The 26,173-nt window shown below is 36.7% G+C and overlaps 1 protein-coding gene across 8 annotated transcripts in view; it reads left to right on the top strand.

Moving 5' to 3' along the window:
- Positions 1–26,173, top strand: part of sema6cb (semaphorin 6Cb) — a 159,118-nt gene that overhangs the window by 70,669 nt on the left and 62,276 nt on the right. For all 8 annotated transcript variants that reach the window (XM_028012381.1, XM_028012380.1, XM_028012379.1 and 5 more), the window contains 3 exons: positions 17,883–18,085; positions 21,484–21,598; positions 23,242–23,299. In XM_028012381.1, coding sequence (XP_027868182.1) covers positions 17,944–18,085; positions 21,484–21,598; positions 23,242–23,299 — 315 coding nt within the window. In that variant the 5' untranslated portion in view covers positions 17,883–17,943. The remainder of the gene's footprint in view (positions 1–17,882; positions 18,086–21,483; positions 21,599–23,241; positions 23,300–26,173) is intronic.

Genomic DNA, 26,173 nt, shown 5'->3' on the forward strand with positions numbered 1-26,173 from the left:
CTACCACCTCGAATAGAGGAGAAAGCCACAAAGTTAAAAACACAATGCACTGAAAGGTGCTGGGGTCTCAGACATAACTTCAGTTGAAATTCTTGGAAGTGAGAGACTCAAACAAGCCTCAAAGCTTTGTGTCTTCTAATGACAGAATGTGCTCCATCATTGAGAAGACTGATTAAAAGCCCTTTGCTTCACAGTCTGTGTAGTTGGAGCATATGGCCGGAGGGCTTAAGCATAGACGGAAGACATCTGCAGTAGCAAATCACTTGGACAGAAGTAAGGAAATTAAATCTCAGAGATTAAAGTGAATCATCTCATTCTGTTCGCCGAGTGATGCATCGTTTTCGAATGCAACCGTTTTTTTTTTTTCTTTTTCTGTTGTGTAATGGAAAGTGGATGTTAAAGTAGATTGGAAGAGTTCTACTAATTCCTAATGTACTTGGGAGATGGAGGTCATTTCTATTATGCTTACATCTTGTTGGTAATGGTTTCAGCGGAGCATTTCTTTACCTCAAGCTGTAGCTTAAATAGAACTTGGATGTGATTAATTTTGTAAAATGGCCATTTGTTTGGCTTTTGGAAGGCCACTGGGCCATGGGCTATGAAGTTAAAATATTTCAAGACTCAAATTTATTGGCAATGTAAGGTCAAGGAAGCAAGTATTTATATATATATATACACTTTTATATGTGCTGTGCTGAGACTTAATGAATTTTGAATCTAAAGACTAACAATATATTGTCAACATTATTCCGACTGTATAAACTGTTTTGTGTGTTGCCTAAATTATATAACTATAAAAAATACTGTTATATAATGTGGTCTTCATTTTGATTTTAAAAGATCAGAGCAATTCTAAATTTTCACAAAATTTAACATTAAAATGCATTATCCTGATAAATGTAACATATTAGTGATGAAGATTTTCCTTAAGCTATGGCAATTAAATGATTCTCAATTGGCACTAAGAGGCATATAGCATGCCAAAAAATTATCTCCTTTATCCTTACCCACCACCAGCTGCCTAAACACTTAGTACAAAGCAGGATAAATCCATGCTTTGTTTACACCAAGTTCTGACCCTACCATTTGAGTTGCAAATCGAGACTAGACAGACAAGGTTATATTTTTTCCAATCTGGTAATTTTTGGTGTACCTGTTGAAATTGCATCCTCAGTTTCCTGTTCTTATCTGATGGGAGTGGCATCCGGTCTAGTCTTCTGCCGTTCATGTGCTTTAAGGTTTCATGTGTCACGCATTCAGACATGTTGTTCTGAATACTTTGGATATACCAAGTGGTTATTTCAGCTACTTGGCTGTCTGTCATCAAGACCGAGCCTGCCTATTCTCCTCTGATGTCAAACCTTAACAAGACATTTTAATCTGCACCACTGTAAATCTGACGGATGGTTTGCTTAAAAAAAAACTCTGTAGATGAACTGTTTCTGATAGTTAATACCACTTTTTCTCGTACCACCAAACAATAATGCCATGTTCAATGACACTGACACCCTTGTCTTCTCCTCCTCATGCATAGTTTAAACTTTAGCAAGTTATATATTTGTTTCATGAACAGAATCTGACAGCTGCTGATATGTAACCTTCTAGAGGAAACTTGTAACAATTATTCTTTGTGGCTTGTGATGGTGATTATGCCAGGAAAAGCCTTTCGCTAAGAGTGTTGTGAATGCTTCCAAGATGTTCACCTTGAACTCCAGAAAGTCGTTCTTTCCATTTACCTGAGAGTTTCCAGTTGCTCTTCAGCTGAGTACTCCCCCTTGCTGTAACCCTAACACTGTTTTGCATTAGGTGATTGTCTCAGTTATTGAGGGATTTTTTTTTTTCAAGCACTGATTTAGCTTCATCAGTACCCAGCACATAGTCTTGCACTGAGGAGGAACATGGCACCTGCTCATGAAAAATATGCCAAAGTTAAGCATCAAGGTCAGGGTGGTGGAAGATTTCTCAAGAGGGCTGAAAAGTCATTGACAGAGTGAGCAAATACAGCCAGGTGGCTGATGAACTCCATGAATAGTTTGACAAACCCTATCGCTGGTGACAAATTAAAGTGTCAGCAGCCGCTCTATGTGGCTTCATATTTCCTGTGTTGATCACGATAAGCTTCACTGCCGAGCCAACAGCACATAGCTGTCTGCAGAACAGCCTGAAAAGCCAGTGAGGACAGAGGTACAGTTAGGAGACCTGGACAGATGCTTGTCTCTATGAATTGATGATACCAGACATCCAGACGTCTGGCTTAACCACAGATAGAGGCAGGCAGACGCAGTAGGTGTGGCTTCTAGCACGATCTGCTGTCAGATACCACAAACAGGCGATCATGCAGTTAAAGATGAGCTTCTATCATTCTAGTTTTCATCAACAAGTATTCTATTGACGTCATATATATAGATGAAATGTGTACTGTGTATCTTTTTTGGCAAATTAAATACTCAAAGCATTTTACTGGCTAAAATGCAGTACAACAGCTTCCCTTTATTCTATGCTTATCATATGTAGAAAAGGATGAATATGCAGCTTAAAAAAATACTTATTGTAACACCAACATGTGAAAAGCTCAGACCCTTCAGATATGATTTAACATTAATACAGCACAAAACAAATGTGTTTATTATATATGTTTTTAATTTACCAGTTAATAATTTCATAACAAAGGTGTTGGCTTTTTTATGTTTTATTATTATTTAGAGAAATTGAATCAGATGAAGCAAAATTTAAACCACTTGAATTTTTGGTAGAACATATTTACAGGCAAATGTGTTTGATTCATCTTAAAAGCTACCATATATAGCTTTTTTTATCACTGCTCTGCAGGTGCTATTTCAGCAAATTATCTTTTTTAGTCTATACTCTAGTTAACGATTACTGAATTATTTGACAATTATTTCAATAATTGATTCATCACGAGTAATCCAATTAATTGCAATCAAATGTCTTGCAATATATAAACACTTGCTTTCAAAAGGTATTTAGACTCCAGATGTTAAGGAGTCTATTTGGTAGCCACTATGATTAAATACATAAAAGGTGTCAAATATTTTAAAAATGTATTATTTTATATACTTTTATTCTATTCATTGTCACTGAAATACTTCTGGTGTATGACCTCTAGTGTAAGCTTTTCTTATAATTTGTTTCAGGAAAATTTGCTGACAATTCAGTTTAAACAGGTCTGCTTTTCAGACAAAAGTCAACAACTCTAAAGTTCGTTTATCAAAGCCAGATGTATCAGAAATATGAAGCATGAATGGTATGAAGCAGTAACTCTTACAGGCACGCACACTTGCTCTGCACTGGAATTCCAGCTGCTGCTTTTGCACATTATCAGTTTGTCATCTTCAGTAGATATTAATAGGTTTGTTGCCTCAAAATATATCAAGAAGTTTGGAGTAAATGTCTCAGATACATTCTCATTTCAGGCCCATTTGAAATATGTGTTGTAACTTTAAGGATGGCAATAAATACAAGACTAAACTACAGAGTTGTGTTACAGTTTTACACAAAGTTTAAACCTACAATTTAAGGACAACAAAGGGAAACTATGGGATTAAGAAAAATGTAAGATTTAGGGTGCATTCATTCTGGCCCTGCTTAGTCTGCTTTAATCTAATGCTGGTTTGTTTGCCTTGATGATTGTAAAAGAAATAAACGTTTGAGAGGTTTGAAAGCAAATATTAATGCCAGGATCTGGTTTGCTTGGCACAGTGTTGTGTGAAAGCAAACTGCACCAGCTGAAAACATAATAAATGTTGCAAATTCATAGCTGAATCTACTAGAATATTAGGTGTGGAAACACCCTTAGATTTACACTTGCAGAAGAGAATGTTTGAAATGATAGGTTTCCAGCCACGTCAAAACGTTGAAATTCTAATCAAAGCTTTGAGACCTGAAATCAAAACAGGTCTGTTCTTATCAATTCAACATTAACTGTATTTTTTTTGTTGTTGTTTTTTTGTATAGATTTTCAAGGACCCAGACTATCTTAAGTAATAGGTCTAGAAGTTTCTTAAAGGTTTTAGTACATATTTGTAATTTTTGAGGAATGTTTTTAGTGGTTGTTGATTGACAAGTTGGTTAAAAACTGAGCTCCAGTATTGAAGGCAACAAACTGAAGCAGTTACCCTTGAAACACTGGACACCCAGGAGCATCTTTTTCTCACAACTATTTAAGGTTAGCTGGTGTTTATCTTTATTTAGAATTGAAAATATTGGAGACTTTTTTTGGTCAGATGACCTGTCCATATGCAGTTTAAACAAAAACAGTTCATTTCAGGCACATTTAGGATGGCTTTTTGATCAGTTCTAATAATTTTTCCGCCACATCCCAGCAAAACTCAAGTAAGCTGTATATTTGAAGGATGTTTGATTATAATTGGATTCTAAGTTTCCAAATAATATTCCTTACATTTAATGTCTACATTAACATCTACAGTATATCTACATTTAATGGTGTGTGTGTGTAAATCCTAATAAATTGCACCTAGATCATCTGGTACCAAAAACCATGTTCAAGATGATTGAACACAATTTTTTTCCCCATCCTAATGAGTTGGCCGATTTCCTATGTGAGTTTACATGTAGCTAAGTAAAGTGAAGATGTGTCTGGTTTTTGCAAACATTCTAGATGTTATTTTGGTAATATTTATTTAACCAATTTAACCCAATTAAAATTTTGCAAGGAATTATCCTTTGGAAAATGGAAGTTTTAAATTCAGCAGAACAATTGTCTGAACCTGGAAGATGTTTAACAATGGCTCCCAAAAGGTGCAATGCCTTGTTTAAAATGCCTGTCTGCATACAAGTTTTACAATAGAAATCCACTTTATTTTGCTCTTGAAAGCAGACACAATCAGCCTGTTGTCAAGGCAGCTGCAAGAGTAATGGCCCCAGGTCTGCTCCTGAACACAGACTAATGAGAAGCTCAAATCCGACAAGCACAGTGCATTTATCACGCACTCGCACTTAATGACACCACCACCCAGACTCAACAGCATGCTCACGCCAGTGTCTGGCCTCTTTATGGATGGCCTCGTTTGTCCCCTCACTTTCCTATTATTAAAACTGCTTGGTCAAAGCTAGAGGAAGGATGAAGAGGGAGGAGAAAGGGAGGAGAAGTATGAGGGGACTGTTGGAAGGAGACTCTCTGGTAAGTGGGAAAACATCTTCTGTTGAACATTGAGAGATTTGACAGATAAATATAATGTGCAGTGCTTTGATCCTCTAGTATGAAGTGTAGTTTTATTTGAAGCATGACATAAAGCCTTGAAGAAGTACTCCTGATTTGGGGAACTTGAAAGAGCAGTCTGTCAAGGTAAAGTGTTTTCAAATGTTACCCATCTTACTGAATATAAATTCAGAAAAGCTGACCCTTTTAGATAAAACTCTTTCTTCTATACTGGTATTATTCATGCTAAGACTAAAATAATGACATTCTTGATCCAATGCCAGTAAAATACATCTTTATTGCACTGATTTCAGCATTTGAGGAAAGTAAGGAAGGCTTGAAAGATGATTTGAGCCCCAATTACGTGGACTTCTAAGGAAGTTCTGCTGCCTCTAATGACTGTTGGAGGTTTAACAGAGATAAGCCCTTATTCTCTTTAAGCCTAGGAAAGGCAGTGTTATCTATACCAGGATCAAGGCCATGCTTTAACACACAATTCAGTCACAGTAGACTTATGTGGAAAGATAAGCACCCGATTGACGTGTGAAGTGCCACTAGGGTTCCATGTATCCTGAACAGTGGACAACTTTGATTGTTGATTATTTTCCCGACAATATAATTGGGAAGTTTGGCAGATATAAAATGGACCAATATAAAAAAATATCTCAAAATACTTACTTGAAGTGATGTAAAAAATATATTTCCAGTGAGACTTGCCTCATTTATCAACTGTATTCCTGACAGTGGTGCTAAATGATTGACTGTAGATGCAATATTTGATAAAATTAAGAGGTCTTAGTTGGTCTGAGTTTTTGTCAATAATTACAAGCTTGGACAGGTACCTTTGTAGGACTACTTCTTCTTGTTGCTGCACCCATAAGCTGATGAAGCTTAAAGGGTTTAAACATGCATCCACGGTAAAATTGGATTTTTTTCTGTGATCAGCTCAGTCAGTTTCAAAATGAAACTTCATAACATGCAATTTGGTATCTTTTCTTCAGATTTCACCTGTTGAAATTATGACACTAAAAATTCTGGTGTATTTGATTCAAAGTCAAATTTATACCACAGGAGACAACCATGGAGAATGTGATCTTCTCTGAGTGCCTAATTAATCTCAGAGGAAAACTACAGAAAATGTATCCAAAAGGCTGGAGCCCAGGATTTGCACTTTTAAATCACATTCATTTGTGTTTTATGGCTACTGTAGCTGTAGTTTGTTGTTGAAACACAGCCTGTCGATCTGAAAGTTGGGATTGATTGTCTAAATGCTTCCAGATCAGCGAGCTATGAGACACTGTCATTCCTGTCTTCTCTTCCCTCCTCATTGGGATTTCTGTCTTTCTGCTGTCACTGTTCATGTCCTATTTCCTGCTTGATGCCTCGCTCTCACCTTATCTCTTACATGTTCCATGACTCGCTGCAGGCTTTGATGAGGTGCAAGGAGCCTCACTGTTCTTTGGCGTATGCTTGCCCGTGGCCACTGGCTTTTTTTTTTTTTTTGCAGAAGTCAGTTCTTACAGCCATAAAATGAGATAAACTGAGGTCGGAAGCTGCAGGGGCCTTCAGTATGGGTTTGGATGATATCATCAGTAAAAGACAGCGGTAATAAAAGTGAGGTCAGCTGCCACCGTGGGCTACTACCCCTGAAAGGTAACGCTGTCCTGATAAGACTGCTGTCTCTTTTCATCTTCCCTTTTTAAAGCTTGTTTTGTGTGATGAAGTTGACATGTGGATCTCTGGTTTGAGTAGAAAAAACGACAAATAATTGGATGGATGCTTGCCGTAGAGTATGTTTGTCCGAACGACAATGATAAAGTGTTTAATCTTCCTCGGAATGGAGAACCACGCAGGCATGATGATGCCATTATCTCTGAGAAGCATTCTCACCAAGAAGCCTCACTTTTACTCTTGATTTATATTTCCCCGCATCAGCATCGACCATTCAGGTCGCTAAAACCCTTCGCATGTAAAAGCAGGGCTCATTGCTTTTCTTCTCATTTAAAGCAAATATTGCCAAATGTTCTTTTGTCCCATGGGCCTGTGCTACCTCTTCTTTCTATTCATGTCCTGAAAGTCCTGTTGGGACAACATGACAGTGATGGATCTTCACGTTGACGGCTGTGTGATTACCTCCACTAACAAGGAATAAAGGCAGTGGAGGAATCTTCATAGCTCTTTATCATCCTTTGATCAAGTCTCAGCCATCCTGTCTTCCCGTGTCTTATCGTTGGAGTTTAAATCTCAGCTTTGGCAAAGCTAAATCTGTGGCCTCCTCTTTTGTCAAGACTAAGAGATGGAAGCAGGAGGCCCCTTTCTTGAATCACAGTGACATCAAAAGCTTATCATTCAGTATGAAGACATTCTGATCTACACAGGAAAAAAGGTACCAATCTAGTTTTGTTATCACTTGTAGCACATCGTGATCGACTCATCTTTAAAGATGTTATTCATAATTTATTTCTTTTAATAGAATGATAACTCATTCAGGATGTAACATTATTTAGAAAACCATTTGTACCAAAGGGAATATGGAGATCAAAGAAACCCTGACTTGCTCTGTGTATGGCACAAAATAATAACAAATAAAGAAAAAAAAACAGGAAGGAACGTCTTTACAAGGAGTTATATGTGGGGACATTTGAAAGTATTTTGCAATGATTATATCCTTTTAGTTTACAATTTATGCGCAGATTGCATTTGAAAAAAAAATGTAATAGTCTCTAAGTCTTATGTTTGTCTGCATCTGTTGTGATATAAATTGGATTTTGGAGGTTTGCACACCACAGTTTTTTTTATGTTGCTGACTGTAAAACCATGTCAGAGATAGCAGTCTCATTGGCAGACTAAGCTCCTTACTCTCTTTGTGTTGCCATTTGGACAACAGAAGTGTAATTCCCTCTGCGGTTCTGTCCAACTTGGATGAAATGTTTCTTTTGTTTTCAAGTATTTATTTCAAATGTTTTAGGTTCAAGATGCTGTCAGCATAATCTGCATCTGGCAAGCCAAGCCTTAGTAACAGAGAAATCAAAGTATTTGCTGGTTTACTATTGTAAAGTTGGACAGGCAGCATGCAGATGAATGCAATGGCTCTCATACAAGCTACATTTATAATGCAGGCAAACTCCTGGGCTTCCTGCATTTCTCATGTTCTTTGTTGTTGTTTTTCTTTCTATGTTATGGGGCTTTCCCTCACTTGATGTATGAAAATGTTTGCAATATGAATCCTACAATCCTCCATTGTGGAATCATTTCTGTCTCAATAATTCAGGATATCGTCAAAAAGTTTATTTACGGTACTTAAGTGAACCAACTCACAAAGTGAAATATAGATCATTTCATTTCATTTTCTCTTTAGCCTTGGTGAAACACTTTTGACGATGTCTGTCATTTAGAAGTTTGATGATTGTCATTGATAAATCTATATAAATTACACTCTGAAATATTTAACTGCTCTAAACCTTTTTTGGTGATACGCTAACTTATTTAGTTGCATTGGTAAGTGATTGTAGTTGTATATCAAGTGAAAGCTGTCAAGTAAAATGTGAAGTTAGAAAAATTTCAGCACTGTAACACATTCTCTGTTTTCTTTTGCAAAATGCACCTTGGGAAAGTTAGAATACCTAAACACTTCAGCATCCACTTCTAAGCATTCCCCTGGGGTTTTCTTCAAGCCGATAAGTTGGCTTACTTCAGCTGCTACATCAGACTAAAGTCCCTCAAGTAGAAAGGTAAAAGTGAAAACACGCAAAATACAGAAAACAGAAACACTCAGCTTTTTCTCCACTAGCGCTGAATTTCACATCTAGGGCCTCAGAGGAGTATCCAGTTATGACGTCCTTGAGGGAGTGACAGTTCTCGGAGTTTTGTCAATGTAGGGTTCAGGTTGTGTGTCCCTATAACATTCTGAATTATTGATGCCAAAGAGATTGGATGCCAGTTAACATCCACTTCCATATATGAGATTTGAAAGAGAGATGAGGCTTATTGGTGTGAATGCCACCCAGCATTTTTTAACAGATCTGTTTGATTAGGTGCCTCCAGAGCAAGCCTCATTTTAAATACCATGAGCACCCCAGAAGATTGAAGGTGCATCTTGACTGACAGAGGGCACAGAGGGTTAGGGGAGTTATAGGTCTCTCTGAAGATTAATGTAAATAATTAACAGCAGGCAGACAAATGAAAGGGATCTCACTGATGCACGCCCAATCCCTTTTTCTCTGATGGTCCTTTGGGCTTTTTCTTTCCCATTGCAAATAGACATGAAGACGATGGATGATGCCTGCAGCGATTTACCGATCGATCAGAGTACCGCCTCACTGTCTGAATCCTTCTTTAGATCCTTCTGTGTAAAGTCTGGCCAGCTTTTTGTCTGAATAAAGAAGTCCTGAGAGCAAGAGTTACTGGAGGGACTCCTGCTGCTCCCTAAGACTAATACCGAGTGCATTCGGTGTCAGCCAACAACATCCATTTTTATTGAATGTTCAATCTTTATGAGAAGGAAACATCTTTATTCCTATTCTTATAGAACAAGGTGAAAATTGGATCAAAGCAGTCCAGGCACAGTTTCTTGAGCTTTCGTCTCTTTGTATCAGCATGTCTTTACTTTAACACAAACTCTCTTAAGATCTGTCATGGAAGCTCAAGTATAAAACACACTCTAATCTGTAGGGATTATTCATTGAGAACAGAGCAGCCGTATTTTGACTTGGGGTGACAGTCAATGGCCCCTGCGAGGGGACAACCCATCACTTGTCTGAATTTCATAGATGCTAAGGTCAAAGTAGTGCTCCCTTGGGAACTGACTGAGTGGCAGGATGGCAAAGAGGGTCCCAGCCTCTCCTGACAGATGCATCGCAGACCAGATCCCATGGAGAGTCTTGGGGAATAAAAACAATATCATACTGACACAAGGCAGCTGATATACTAATCCAAGAACTCTAGGCCTAAAGGGACCATTGATTTTCTATTCATTGTAAAATGCAAGAAGCCACCCGTCATTCCTCTTCGACTGTAAAAGCTAATGAACTTAATAAAATGTTTCCCTCGAGCCATTTTGTTTTGGACACTGTGGGATCTCTGAAATATTCAGAAATCCCCAGCTACTTTATCTAACATGTTTTTATTCAGCTGCTTAGACGACTTGTTCAATTGTCTATCTTGTCAGGCAGCTCTGGAGGTCTAGTTCTAGAGTTTCACTATATAAGTAGAGATACTCAAAATATAATTTCACGTAACTTGTATACTTTAATTTCAAAGTCTCATTCATTATCACAATTCTGCTGTTGCCAAGGCATTCTTTATTAGGATGGATTGTAACTACCCTGGAATAAAACTCTTGCACATGTCTGACACACACGTGAAAACAAGTCTATAGAATCCACCTCTTTCTCCTGTGGGTGTTGTTCTCTCAATTGTTGTTCAAAGCTCCAGGATCCCAGTTCCAGTTTGCCCTGGCAACGTCTGGATGCTTAACCACCGGAAATCTAATTAGCAAAGGCTTCCTCAGCCTTGCTGCGTTGAGAGCAGAGTTGCAATAACCTGCAGGTACAGAAAGAAATAGCTAAAAATATATATATTATGGTAATATTCAAGTACAATGTTAGATTCATCTGCAGAAAATTCAGTTCCACACACCATCTAATAGTTTTCTAAGTCAGCTGTTGATGGTTTTTGTGGTGTTAACTCCCAACTTAAGAATGATGCAAGTGTTTGAGGAAAAACAACTTGGATCCGATTGGGATGAGCTGTGTGATTTGTGTCATGGGACTGCAATCAGGTCAGTGGTCCAATGAATCTTACCAAAGGAGAACTGGGAGGGACAACGTGGCTCAGGACTCAACAACACAATCTTTGTCTGAAAAACAACCATTTCTGTCATGCGCTGCTTTTCCTCCTGTCACATTTCAACTCACATGTGGTTGTTTTGACAAGACATTGGAACCATTGGGTGGACCCAGGCCCTGGAAAGCATGGAGAACCAGAAAACTTGACACGCAAAATATACGGTTTGATATGCTTGTTTGAAACTTCACATCTTTGTAAACACAACTATCAAACTTTAAAGGCTTTTCGAAGCAGCTAAGCCTTAGTTGCTAAGGTATTGGTATAAGAGGAGCTTCTGAAACCCTACTGGAAACTCGGTCATACTTTTTCTTGCATACATTTCATAACATCACATATCACATACAAAATTACTATTGTTTCTTCTGATACTCATTAAACCTTCAATGTAATATCTTGCTTTTCTTTATTTGTGAATCCTAATATTTCAGAAAACATGTTTAATTCTTGATGTATTATTTGATCACCTTTTATGACACAAGTGATGGTGTGACTAATAATGTCTAAACATTACAAAAGGCCCAAGTTTGTGCTAACCACAGTGGGACACTGTATATGTGGGAAATGGGAAGGAGAGCCACCCATCAATGGTTGTAATTTCCAAATACTTGAGACCATTTCTAAAAATGTTTGAATCACTATTGTAGTAGTTCAGACACCTAAAATGTGCTAGTATGCATTCGTACTCACAGTGGAAATCATCTTGGCATTATCACAGAGGTTAACTTTCACAGTCTTCCTTGTTTTGCGATTTGGGTGTCCAGCCAATCACCTTCAAGGAAAACAAATGTCGCTCTGGATTCTTTGCAAAGCCCAGCCAAAATTGTGTCTAGTCACATTGCACTGAGGTATTTTAGCATCCCAAGCTGCACTTTATTTTGAATAATTTAGATGTGCTGTACAGAAAATTCTGCCAATCACCATTTTTTTTTATACATAACTGGGGTTTGTGTTTCACAACAAATTCTGCAAAACTAAACCGCAATTTGGTGGTGGTCCACTCTATGTAACAATATGTCAAAGTGAAAGTGCTTTGGCATACAGACACAGGAAACCTTGTTTCAAAAAGCTTTAAAATAAATTAATGTTTTACTGCAGTAACATTATGTCCCACTGCAAATTTTACAACAAACTACTATTTGATTGTAGTACATTTTAGAGCAAAAGAAAAATCACATGTTGAGAAATAAATCCTCCTCCTGAGTCACAATTATTGATCTCCCTGTTATCGATGATGTGTTTACTTGATCTTTTTTTAATTTTTGAATCATTATTCTGCTAATCCTGCAATAACCAATTTCCGTCTTGCTGGCAATGTTAGTCAGATTCTCGTCTAAAATGTTCTGGCATTTGCCTGAAGCCATCCCATTGCCAAGGTTCCCAGGTTCTGTGGAAGGAAAACTGGCTCATAATATCCCAGATCAGTCACAATGTGTAACAGAGGGCTTTAGGAACCACATATTCATTTTTTGTTGCCCACCAGGCTCATCTGGAGGTTTTGTTGCAGAATAGTCTCATTTTATGAAAGCACACAGTTCCAGGCAAAGTTCTAGTAGCATTTAGCAAACATTCTTACACTTGTAGTAAGAATGGTGGTAGGACAGAAAATGTTTTTCCTGTCATCCCTCTGAAACAATTGCTTGGCATGTAAATGGCATTTAATGGTTGGAAGGGGGAAATGGTGATGCCTATATCTGTTTCTGGTGAAATTTGGCTTTTTTACCCTCTCCCCTCCTCACAATCCTTGTCATCCTCATCACTGTGAGTGGGTACAAATCCAGGCTGGTTTTCATTAGTTAAGATTAACCGCAGATGCATTCGTGTCATGACTTACTTGTGTTCCAGAGAAACAGAAAGTTATTCATTACAAATTAGAAGTTGCTAGAAAGTCAGGCTAATATAAAATGATTTTAAAACTACTTAAATAATGCTTTACTTCCATTTCTTTAAAGATATTGTTGGGGTACTGGCAAATATGCCATCAGGGACTTCAGTTAATAATTAATTGCCAACTTGGGATTTTTATCCTGTCTCACTTAATGTACTCTAATTAATTTGTTTTTAATTTTTCAGTGTGCTGGAAGAAAGTGGATTTATTTGAGACTTTTTAAGTAGGACTATGGGTGCCAATAAATTTGTCAGTGTCTGTATTAGTTCCCCATAAGCTCAGGGATATCCATTTGGTGATATACAGATGTATATTATAAAATATTCATTGGCTATTATAGTTTTGCAGATTAGTCTTCATACAACTGGGAAATTGCAGAAAGACAAGAGAGCAGTTCTGGATCAGGTGAATGCTCCGCTTTTAATAGTGTGCAGCAGGTGTTTGTTAAAATATATTTATATACTAGGATTAGACAGATGCATGAAAAGCAATGGAGCTGATTGAGGACAAAATTTAAGTTTGAATTTTAAATTACATTTTATGAGACTGTAATACCAGAACAAGTGAGTGGCTATAAAGCAATAACATTTTGTCAACTCAGGCTCATTTATCCTGTTAGTCAAATGCCTCATGTCTTTACAACCATTTCATATCAGCCCACAGATACAATGCTTTCTATTCATCAATGTAAATGTTAGATAATCAATAAGGTTCCCCCACATCTCAGAAGCCTTTATCCTCTAAAGCAGTACAACTGTCAATGTCTTCCAGATGGCTTAACAAGTCCAGTTCATTAAAAAGCGAACGATTGGGGCCCTCCCTTCCAAACCCTCGAACACAGAGAGCAAGTATTGGATGGGAGAAGCGGTGGCTTATTTCCCTTTGACAGCTGTCAGCTCATCAGCCACCCACTCCCTCTTTAGACACGTAGTCATTAACCCATCGACTCTCTGTTAGGTTTAATTAAGAAAGTTAAGACTTCCACTTGGGGTTGTTTCAATGGTGCATTTACATGGCAGGTAAACGAGGGATCTCAGCAGCTGATCTGTTCCTATTGCAACCATTTAGGGTAAATGTGACAAACATACCTCTCTGTTGAATAAACTTATTCATAATCTATTGCCTCAGCAGTTTAGTATCATAGTTGAAATTTGTTTTTCTGTTCCAAATGTAATACAACAACTCTGTTTTGCTACCTGAAAGAGATGCATCTGACACATGTGAATGTTTGCTAGGTTTTCACCATTTTCCGGTGCCTTTTGAACTCAATGAGCTCTATAAAAAACATGATCAACCTAATTTAATTTGAAAGGTCTGATTTAGGTAATTGAGTTGGAACTACAGTATTTTATTTAGTTTGAAAATGAAATTAGTGATCTGCATTGGACCTGAAAACCGGCTCCACTCTCTACAATGTCAGATCTACAACAGCTCAGACCTACCAGTTTTACAACATGCCCCTGTGGGAAGCTGATTAGTTTGTTTATTACAGATGGTGAGTGATAAAATCTACCATTGTATTTCTTTCTTCTGATTGATGCTTTGTCCTAAACTTGCAATCAAGTCAGTGATTTATAAATCTTGAGTTCAATTTGTCCTTAAGATAAACCCTTGTCTTCAGGTGGTGTTTGTTAGAACATTTGAAACAGAAACGCTTATAAATGAAAGATGTGTAGCACTATCTCCAAACCGTCATGAAGTTTTGAACTAATTACATGTCTGAGTGTAATAACTTGTGTGTTGCGCAATTTCTTGCGTTCACTGCGTTTGTCTTGTTTTGCATGCATCATCGTCTCCTGGCAGTGTTCCTTGAGTTAAGTAGGTTGTCAATGAGTTCAGACTGATTTTGGTCTTTCTCACGCGGAAATAATGTTCCTCGGATGTGCTGCACACAATGTCTGCTTGAGCATGTCCATAACAGACGTTAGTCATATTCTGTGGATTGCTTTGATGTTTAAACTCATGGTTATCAGAAAAAAAGCATGGAAACCACTGCAGCCTATCAGCTATTGTCCTCATATACTGCGTAAGGCTTGCTGCACAAGCTGTTGTAATTTTTTTTTTTTTTTGTATTCTCTCTGGGCTCCCTTTTCTGTTCTCACATAAAAAAAACATGTTTCTAAAGTTGTACTGCCAAGTGACAAAGTTTGTAAATGTGGGAACACCTTGCAGTGTAGACAGTGCACTGGACAAACTTATGCACTAGTTGAAGTCATCATGGTTTAAAGTTGTATTTTCCAAACCCGTAATTTAAGCGAACCAGCGTCAGATACAAAACATTTGGGACAACAGTTCAGACTGACATTTTATTATGCTTTTTAAGTAAACTGAAGTGTATTCTCAACTAACTGTTTCAACTAAATAAAATGAGTTTTATTCTCTGCAAATACAAGAACTTTTACCACCAATATAAACAAATTGGATACAATTTCTTGCCTTGGCATATTTTTCTTGATAAAACTGTCAGTGCATCTTGTATTCCGTTTGGTTCCAAATCTGAGATTGTTAATTTTAGATTCTCTGTTTTCGGTTTCTGAATTTCTTATTTCATTTTTCTCTGGTCCTGATTCTGTGAAAAATGAGGATATGTGTATTATTAGTGGTGCAGAAATGTGCCTCTTTGACACCTCAGAGACAAATTAAGTGGAAACATGGTTGTTGTCTTGAGTTGTTTTGATGGAACTTGGAGTTTGATGCAGGCATATTCTGGGGTATTAAAGAGTCTATATGTTGTACTGAGCTTTAAAAATACTACCAACTACCAAATGATTCTTAAAATAATTTTAAATTAGTTTCTGCAAATAATTTCAAAATGTTATAGAACATCTGGATATTAGAAAATGTAAAGAAAAATATATATTTGGTGTCTTTGGTGCATGTGAACTTACCAGTTCCCCTTGAAACCAAGAGCTCCTCTAATAAACAAACCTAACAACAAATGTGCTTGTTCTCTTTGAGTTTTTGTTTGATTATTATGTTCAATAATCACCTTTTGTGTAACCTTTAGACCCATGGTTCTCAAACTGTGGCACAAGTGCCTTCATACTCAAAGTTTTGCTAAAACAAACACTGTTCAAAAGAAAGATTACACACAATCATTTGAGAGACCTGAAATGAATGGTGGAGAACCAGAGATAAGTGCTGGCGGCATGGATCTGGGAAAAAAGTCACACCCAACTTCACAGTGTTCCAGCTGCAAGTTGAACAGCTGGATTTGCCCATTTTTGTGCTCATTGAACAGGATATCTACTAATAGCAACACTAGCTAATAACATACTTCTCATTTTTTACACTTAAACGTCATATCGTACATTCATTTTAAAGAAACAGAAGAGCAAATAAAGAGTTTGTTATTGAAGAGATATTCCTCCACTTTTAAATGTGTGGGTTTCATTTGGGTTTTATTTGGGTTTCATTTGGTTTGGGGAGTAACTACCAATGTTTTCACTTGAAATTACAGCTTCAGAAAGCCTTCATTTTAAATGTTGCAACTTTAAAGCAAAGTAAAACTAGCTGACTTTTTAAAAGTGTTTTTAGGACATTGACTGAAAAAGTCAATGTCTTGTTTTAAGGTGCCTGACATTTGCTATCATTTAACACTTTTCTAGATTCCTGATACAACTTCTTATCCAACACAAACAATAAACACACAGCTAAATACAGCAGAATTTCTTTTAGAGGGTTGGGAACAATTTAAGAATAGCTTAGAACATTCGCTTCAACTTTTTTTAGCATTAGCAGTTAAGATCAATATGTTTACGATTAGAATGTATTTCCGCCCCTTTGAATAAAAACATCTAAAAGAATAATCTTTGATAGAAACATATGCAAATGCATTAAGTTCTCCAGTTATTTCTGTGTTCTGTAATGAGAGGCAATTTTTGCATTACTTAAATTACGGAAAACTGCTGCTGAGTGTGGACGATTTATTTCTTCTTAACTTAAGATTTTCCATCTTAGAGTTATTCCTTTCTCTCAAAAGTCATTAGTCTGGTTACACTTTCCCATCTTTATGGTTTATGACCTGGAACTTAAAATAGGTCGACTATATAAACACCATAATTCCTTTGGTGCTCACTCAGTCTTCATAGAACAATGCTGAGCTTTGCATCCTTTCTGCTGCAGGATTTAATTCTCTTTACCTGCTGTCCAAACTCCTCAAGTATTAGTGTGTGGCAGTATGTGAATGATGAATTTTAATTTTGCACATTTAGGTGCTTAATGAAGATAGACCACCAAGAAGAATACCAATTTCTTTGAGTTAATATTTCCTGACTTTGATTCTGACTTTGACACACTTAATGTACAGTATATACTGTACTTATGATCACCTAACCTATTTTTTTCTTCATCTTTTCTTTAACCAGGACTAAACTCCTTCATATTAATGGTCTTTTTTTTAAATTAAACTGTCCTGACAATTTTAAAGTTAAAACAATTGGTTACAAAAAAAATTAATTAAACTCCTTTTGCCTTCACAATGGTTCTGTCACTTCAGGACATATAGTTCCCTAGACTCCTGAAGGTGTGCTGTATATTCTCACCGCAATCAGGATGTTGTGATGGAAGGCTGTAACAGTGCCGTGTCAGCTCTGAAAGACATTCATGGATGGTGAATGTTGCAGGTGGTCCGATAGCCTGCTTCTTCAAAGCTCGATATTTTGTGCTGGTGCTTTTTCTGACATGTCATCACCTTCTTTTCTTTCTTTTTTTTGCTGTTATCTCAGTAGTTGAGAAGATGCTCAATGTTCCCTTTCTGAATTGACTTGAAGTAAATGTAAAAACAGAATAAAAAAAACATCTTTTTTTTTATAGCTTAGTTAATTATTTGTTTTAATTTTCATTGTTTAATTTTTGTCAAATTTAAACATGGATCAATAAAAAAATGTGACAGTCCAGTTTATTTCCCATTAGTTTAGCATGGATTCTAAACAATTTTAGTTTATTTTGCCATTTTATTTCTCATTTTAGGTGAGTCGGGGGAGCCTACTGTCAACCATGAGTTTCTAGTGAAGCTTCATCTTCTGCCAAAATGAGGCTGACGTCCGGATCGCCTCGACCCATCCTGCCAGCCTTTCTGGCTTTCACCGTAGCCGCCTTTTTACCTCAGCTGTCCTCGGGAGCTGCACCGTTTCCGCAAGACCTGGAACCAATCAGCATCGTGGGCAGAGAAAGTAAGTTCAAAATTGTCTGTGTTGCCATGGTGAACCTTGTTCCAGGAGTAATTGTAAAACAAGGTGAGGGATTATATATCATCAGCAGGGAGCATGCCTTAGTGAAAGTGGACGTGTTTAAGACCATGTTTGTTGAAAGTACCTGTGCAGAGATTTGTTATAGGGCTTGAATTCATTTTAATTTTTTCTCTTCATTTTGGTATGAAAACAGAAAAGACACAATGGAGAATCTGAGCTGCATTTTGAACTGTCTACAAACTCTGTCAAACCAGAGACAGAACTAGCAAGTCCAAGCTCTAAACTTTCAACTGAATTGCTTGTTGGTTACAACTGTTTGCATCTGATATGTTAAATGTGTATAACAACTCTTTTCTGCGTTTGATAAATTTGATAAACTATAAATGTTCACTAATATGTATTGTCCGATTTAAAAAAAAAAAAAGTTTGAACTTAACTTGTACTATAAGGGAAAATTAGCAACATAAAAAATAGTGCAGTTATTGAAAATATGTCCTATTATAAAACCCTAGTGTTGAGAGATGTATTTTTATTTGTTTTCTAATAACTAAATACCTAAAGAATTCACCTCATGAGATGATTTTATTGACCACCCTCAGTTCATTCAAATGCAAAAATAACAAAAAACCGCAAAAAATAACAAAAATAAAATTGTTAAAACACGTAAAAAAAGAAGACGAAAACCACTAAATAACACTGCTAAATGAGAAATCCGCAAAGGGCGCTAAATATTTTAAACACATACAATTAAGCATTGCCAATGTTAACTTTTGGTCAGCTTGTTTACAATACAACACCATCTGTATAGCTCTGATGGGCAACATTCTGGTAAATCAGTTGACAGGCTGAAAAGTAAAGGTCTATCATCAAGCCTTGTTGAATCTTGTTATTTTTTAGTTTTTTTAGTCATATTTCAACTTGCCTGTCACATTGCTGGTACACCTGAATATCCAAACTGAGTGACAATAAAGGACATTTCTTTTTACTACTACAACAACTAGCAGCAGCTCTCTTTCCTCTTTCTTGTGCTTTTTGTACGTCTTTTTTTTTAATTCTTTCTTGTTCTTATTTTGTTGAAAACTGAAGTTTTCAGAGTTGCTCAAATGAAGCTGCTAGCAGCGTGAACTTTGCAGGAGAATCTTGGACAGTCAGGAAATAAAATTGACAATGACTGCTATATATTCATTATATTTCATTCATTTTATTTGAATATCAGTGCAATTTTAGTGATTTCCTATAGAACCTAATGAAAAAAAATGCAACTGAGAACCATAATAAAATAAAAACTTGAGAAAAGGTTACACTGCATAGTTTGACATCTCTGACACACTGTCTTTAACATAATATCCAAGAGAGTAATCTGTAATATCCTGTCATTGAAGAGGTCTACAGAAGAGGCCTTGGCTACCAACCATTATGACCCATAATTGATTTAAGAGGTGGCAGAGATGATGGCCCTCATGCTGTAATTGATCTATCTGGAGGAGAGGAACGCAACCATTAGCAGAAATAGCTGCACTAATAGTACTATATGTGGAGCTGCATCCCAGGTGTAATGAGAGCAATTTGTCACCTCTGGTTCAAGCAGGTGACGGAGCGGGACAAGGTCTCTCACAACTTTGACATGTCCATTATGAATCATAGTACTTTGTCTGAATCAAGTCTATGAAATCACACCTAAGTGACATCTCCATTTGTGAGAAATGGGACTATGTTAGCATCATAATCTTGTTTGTGACAGATTGTGTGGACTGTAAAGTCAGCAAATCTTCTAAAGTTAGTGAAGATGTTTTATCTTGAAACTTCCTTCATAAAAGTCAAAGCTATTTGGGGACTTTTCTTTGGAATTAGTTTCTTAGCTTGATGTTCTGAGTGGTCCAAGCATTTGACTGATCAAAGGGCGTGCCGCAGAAAACCAATGACTGTATCTAATGATTCTTCTTTTATGTGGTCCTTTCCATCAAAACTCCTTCCAGCAAGTTGGCAGAACACATAATGTTCCTGCTCATCTACTTTGCATTACTTCAAAACAGCTTTTTTTTTAAAATGGTGAGCTAATTCTCTACAGCGGTTAAAGCCATAGAGCGTATAGTATAATCATTCCCTGTGTAAACATGTTTTATAAGTAGCTTTTTGTGTAAATCTGTGTGACCTAAACATGTCTTCAATTATTATTTTTTTTAGATCAGATATGAATTCCCAGGGAATGTAATGTACATAGGACATTGAATAGTTTTAGCAAAGTTAATTTACATTTCTTTACAACAGGATTTTAATCTATAACTATTGACTTCCATATTTGATGTGGATGATGTCTCGGTGTTTGCTTTGAGGTGGGCCAATCTTATTTTAGCCTAAAGCACTTTCTTGTTGTTGGTAGATGTTTTTGTTTAATACGGACTATTTTCAAGGGACGTCAATCTGCTGACAGGCTGTCATTTTGTCATTTAAACTTCTGGACACCATCACTCATTGTTAAAGCGTCTAGTGAGTTAATGCGCTGCAGAAGAAGAGATGGGGGGGGGGGGAGTGGAATTTCCATTCAGTAGAAGAGGAAGGTAAAAATGAAAATCTGCTTTAATGGAACATGGAGCTGATGTATCACTCTTTCTATTTGCTCCAGCTCACTGGCTTCATCTTATCTTGCAATTTTTGTGCAACAGCACACTCAGATTTTTTCTTATGCCTGAACACACCTTATTTCTCTCAAGTTGTATTGTACCTTTTTTTTTTTTCTTCTAGTGTCTGTGGATTCGAAATGTTCTTTTGCAAGGTGAAACTATTTAAATAGCACTCATGACTGCACCAAATTGAACTCCTGTGACCTCCGAAACAGATGATTGCTATTTTAATGCAAGTTGACCCAGACAGACAGTCTCTCCATTGAAATGATTTTGTTTTTGTTCCTTGTCTCTACTTGGCACAGACCCCAGGCGTGTCTGTTCAGAAACTCTTACCAGAAGCCGTTTATTTAAATCAGATTGACTTTGGTGACATGAGTGCCTAATTTGCAACTTAAGATGTCTTTTTTTTTTTTTTTTTGCTTGCTTATCCACCTCTACAAGTGCACATTAGCATACACTAAATGCCTTATTTTATGTGCAGAATAATCTAGATTTTCACCTTGAGTAGTAATTTCACGGTGGTTGAATATCTCGCTATTGTTACACATCTGCATTACTCTGATACTTAAAAGAAAAATATAGGGGGAAAGGCTTCCTTTTAGTTTTAATGTTGCCTTGTTTATTGTCATTTACATGTCATTCCAACTTTACATTACTACTGTAGGTTTTAATCTGTACTGAGATGTGGCTTTGCTATAATTTAATGTATTATGTCCACTGAAATGTTTCCTTCACTCCATCTTTTGACCCATGCAGCCTCGTACCTCTACCCCAGCTTTCAGGGGCTCATGTCGGACAACGACACTATCCGCTTGGGCCTGGACTTCCAGAGGATGCTGCGGATCAACCACATGCTTTACATCGCTGCTCGGTCAGTCTTGACTCTTGAATAAATCTAATTTAACTCTCTTTTGTTTGAAATTTTATTATTCTGGATCACCTCTATGTTCAGGCAAAGGAAAGCTGGCATTTAGGGTGGCTGCTAAATTGTTGTACCCTCAATCAGTCAGTTATTGCTTCTGATTAAATAGCTTTTTATTTCTTTCCTATTAAAAATAGCCTGATAAGTGAGAAATTATAACCATATTACTGTAGGTTAATTCTCATTTTTTTATATACAAAGTTGTGGAATGTGATGTATGTGAACACACAGAGGAGCAAACTTAAAAAAAAAAAACATAAAAACATTTTTAAAAGTTGTTCAAATGTTCTAATCTAGATCTATCATCTAAACTTAATTACCCACTGATACTGTAATCTTGTGATCCATGACAATTTAAAAAAAATAATGCTTCTTGTGGTTCTGATATTGTTTAAACTCATATGAAAAACCCACAAAACTACTGCCAATTCCACTACTTCAATATTTGGCAACATCTTCCGTTGTCTTTAAATAACAAATTTTTACAATGGTTCATTTATGGGCATATTCGCATTTTGCATAGAGCTGCTAAACCTGAATCACAGACTAGTGAACTCAACAGGGAGTTGGGGGGAACAACATATTTCAGAATATAGCAGTAATTCAATGAAGAAAACAAACTTTAGTTGTTAACTCTGCAGCTTTAGTGAGGGAAAAACGTTAGTATGGCGTCTGAAAAATCATTCCATCCAGAACAACAGCTGTGAACAGCAATAATTAATAATGTTCAGACGTAGCTTTTCACCATATGTGTACAACAGAAATTGAAAAGACTAACACCAAATCCGGTTTATAGAAACAGGAAAATTCAATGCAGTAAGATTTTCTTTCTTTCTTACTGCAAGGCAGCAGGGCCAACAACAAAATGTGACATTTTATGAACAGAGAAGTAAAGTTAACTTTATAAGTTTATCTCTTGGTAGTAATATGTGTACAAATGAGGCTGATGAGGTACTTTTTGAAATAGGAAGAGGATTAAGAAATATGATTAAATATGAAACTGCCTTTAAATTAGCTTAATTTTAACACCTAATCAGGTTTTTAATTTTTAACTAAATTTATTTCTGTTTCTGTGGCACCTCTTGGCCTGCTAGAACCTTCACCAATCCTAATCTTCACCATTAAGGTTTCATTAGGTAATTTTCTAAAAGGCACAAGGTTTTTCCTTCTCCCTTTTGCTAAACAAGTTCTGCTTCAGCGTTTGGCTTCGTTCCAAACTGCAGCACCCCGCCTGCCAAGAAATCCATCTACAAAGGTATAGAGAGCCCTGATCTACGTAAATTGGCTTAATATTTTCCACAGCTGCAACATAGTGTGCCTCACTCCACTTAGTGAATCGTGTGGGTTTTGTCAATAGTTGGGGAAAAAACTTTCGTAAGGTTTTGAAGCCAAACTTTTTTTTTCCACCTTCTAGATGATGTTTGTGTGAAGCTGGGATCAATCTCTTTGAGTGAAATCAAAGCTTGTTTCTTTCTTTGTGGTTGAACTGCTGAGATCAAAATATTATCAAAGTTTGCATTCAAAAAGCTTATAGAATGAATAAAGGCATGCAGAGATGACTGTTTTTTGTCTTAACTCACTCTCTCTTGCAGGGACCATGTTTTTGCAATCAATCTTGGCACCTCGTCTGAGCAGATAATCCCACAGCAGGTAGGAAAATATTTTCACTGCCATGATTGAAAATCTGCTTCTGCTGGTTTGCCTTATGTGATACAATGTATATGAAATTATTTTTTCAGTTTTTATTGCTGATTCTCTATCCCTCGTATTACACCTTGGGTTAGTTATTTTCCTCTTGCAAATACAATTTTTTTTTTACATAGAGATTGACATTCAGGTGTTTGATTTCATGATCTTTTAGAATTCTTTACAACAATAATCCTTAACCTACGCTTGGTCACTCTTAGCCATTAGTGGCCAAAATTGGAATTAGCACTGCATGTATTTAGGAATACATGGTCCATTAGTATTTTTGATGTTCCGTTTACTGCAGTATCTACTTTTCTTACAGTGAATTGCTCTGGCTGACCATGTATTCATCTGAAGCAATTTGCTTAAGTGCTAGGCTACTGTTTGCATCTTTGCTTCCTGTTTTGATATTACTCATTGATAATTTGTCTTAAAGTGCTGTTCCATTTTAATATGTCAACAAAAAAAGGTGTTGTTTGCTTAACCTTCACCTTTGCTTTAAATTTTTCCATTGTGAGCATCATTCTAAAGGCACATCAATCGGTTGGGAAAATGTCTGATGTACACATGATATCTGATGTATGTAATGTCTACATCATATGCATACGCATATGAAAATAGACCTTATGTTTTAAACACTGGCTTAGCTAATTGCAGCTGGACAACTTGTACATCAATTTTTGACCTTGATAATGCTTCAAGTCAAAGCTGTCATTGCTCAATCAAAGTTTGCAATATTGCAACTGCAAAGGATTACTTTAATGCTTTTTTAGTAAGATGATGTATTTTAGATACCATGCATTCAAAATCTACATGTCGACAATGTAATTAGCCAGTTAGAGGGAGGAAGTTAAATAATGGTTGATGCCCACACGAGATCTGATTGATGTGGCTGAGATGCTAAAGTCCACAGAAAATGGTGGGGTCATTGTAATGATGGGAAAGAAATAAAAGAGGAAGATGGGGATGTATTGTCATCAATATTGTCATCATAGTATTAATAACAGTATCTCAGTGTTATGCATAACATTAGCAGTATGCATTGTGTGTTGAGAATAACTAGTGTTTTTTTTAAAGGTGGGGAATGGAGCACCCCGAGTTATTTATGCAAGGCATTTCTGACTTTTATTTTCCTTTTTTTCTTTCTGAATCGTACTGTTTACACAAAAAAGCAAGTTCTTGTAATGTTTGAGCCTGATTATTTTCTACCCTTTGCCTTCTTTTTCATTCATGTAGTAAGCAATCTCTCTCCAGACATGCATCTACCACAAATGAAATTGTGTTGTTGTTGCTTTCGCAGTGCCTTGTTCTCCCCTATCTGAATCTCATTTGTCAAACATGATTGCACTTAAATAAAGGCTCTCTGAGGTCTGAACTTTTTGTTTGCTTGTATTTAGATTAGCCCCAAACATGAATATTTGTTTCGATAAGGGCACTACTTGATGTCAAGGATGATCTAAGCTGCTGATTTGGGTGAAGGCTGTTGCACAATGAAAATGGGAACTTCTAAGCACTGCAGTGTTCTCCTCGAATACGAGAAGCTTAGTATTAAATGTTTGAACGTGATGCATTCTTTATTCATTCACTCAAACTTCTCCAGCCTCCAATATAGCAGCAGCAACTGAGTGGAAAATTATAAAGCCTGTTCCCTTATTCTCCTTTCTTTCTGTTATCCATCTCCGCTAGATCATTAGTGTGTGACTGACTCATACCACCAGAAAATGGTATGTCCTCATCACAGATCCATTCCCTTTATGCAAGCTCATTTTAAACCGCCTCTTCATTTTTCACACCAGTCGTTCATTCACGTTCCCCCCTTCATTGATCTCCCCTGGTTTGAGTGGCTGTATGTTTTTATTAGTAAACCAAATCGAGCTTAAAGGAGACCAGAAATATTACCATAGTGCTGACTCCAACTGAATTGTATCAGTTCTTTACAAAACTAAATCAGAGTTGTGTTGAGAAAACAATTATGAAATTATAAACTCATTTTTTGCAAATGTTTATCATGTTTTGTGCATTAGCAGGAAGTTAAATAGATATTAACTCAAAGTACAGGAGCCTTGTGGTATCATTTTGTTCTACATCTGGAACCAGAGCTGAACCCTGCATTCCCTGTTTTTTTTCTTCTGCAGCTTTGTTTTATTTATACCAATCTCGAGACAAACAGAAGAAAGAATGAAATCTAAAGGTGTTGACAATAACTCAGGAGTAGGATCTAAAAGTGGCATTCTCTTTATATATTTTTAAATAGCCTTCAGCATTTAATTTGCTGGTTGTGAGATTTCTTTTTTAATAAAAGCATATTTTATCTCTCAGTAAAATCAAAGGTGAGGTGTTTCCACAGAAAAGACAGATTAATTGAACTGTTTGACTGATTCTTCACAAAAAACAAGTAATTATAAATGTGAAGTTGCATAATAACTGGAGGCTAATTATTTATAACATATTTAAATGGATTCCAGAAAATCAGTTTGTTTTATCCTGAATAAAATTCAGGGATATTTAAAATAAGTGATGGCTGAGCAACAGCGGTTTTAACCTACAGACTGGAAATGGCTTTTCATGGTTGGGGGCTGTTCCAACACACCCTATCATGTCACTGAGGAAGATATCAAACTCTGTCTGATCATATATTGTTATGAGATGTTGGCAGAAATGGAGCTTAATTGACGCAGACATGTAGACAACTGCTTGAATTCTCAGAGGAATGCAGGAGGTTCGGAGAATTTTATCCGTAAATTAGTCGACAGTGAGGAGGAATGCCTTAATCCTTTGGCTGGCAAAGCTTGTTAACAAGTTGCTGGATCTTTTTTGTACCAGCTCAGCATGTAT

This window comes from Xiphophorus couchianus, chromosome 3 (assembly GCF_001444195.1).
Source record: "Xiphophorus couchianus chromosome 3, X_couchianus-1.0, whole genome shotgun sequence".
In the NCBI taxonomy this organism is placed as follows: Eukaryota; Metazoa; Chordata; class Actinopteri; order Cyprinodontiformes; family Poeciliidae; genus Xiphophorus; species Xiphophorus couchianus.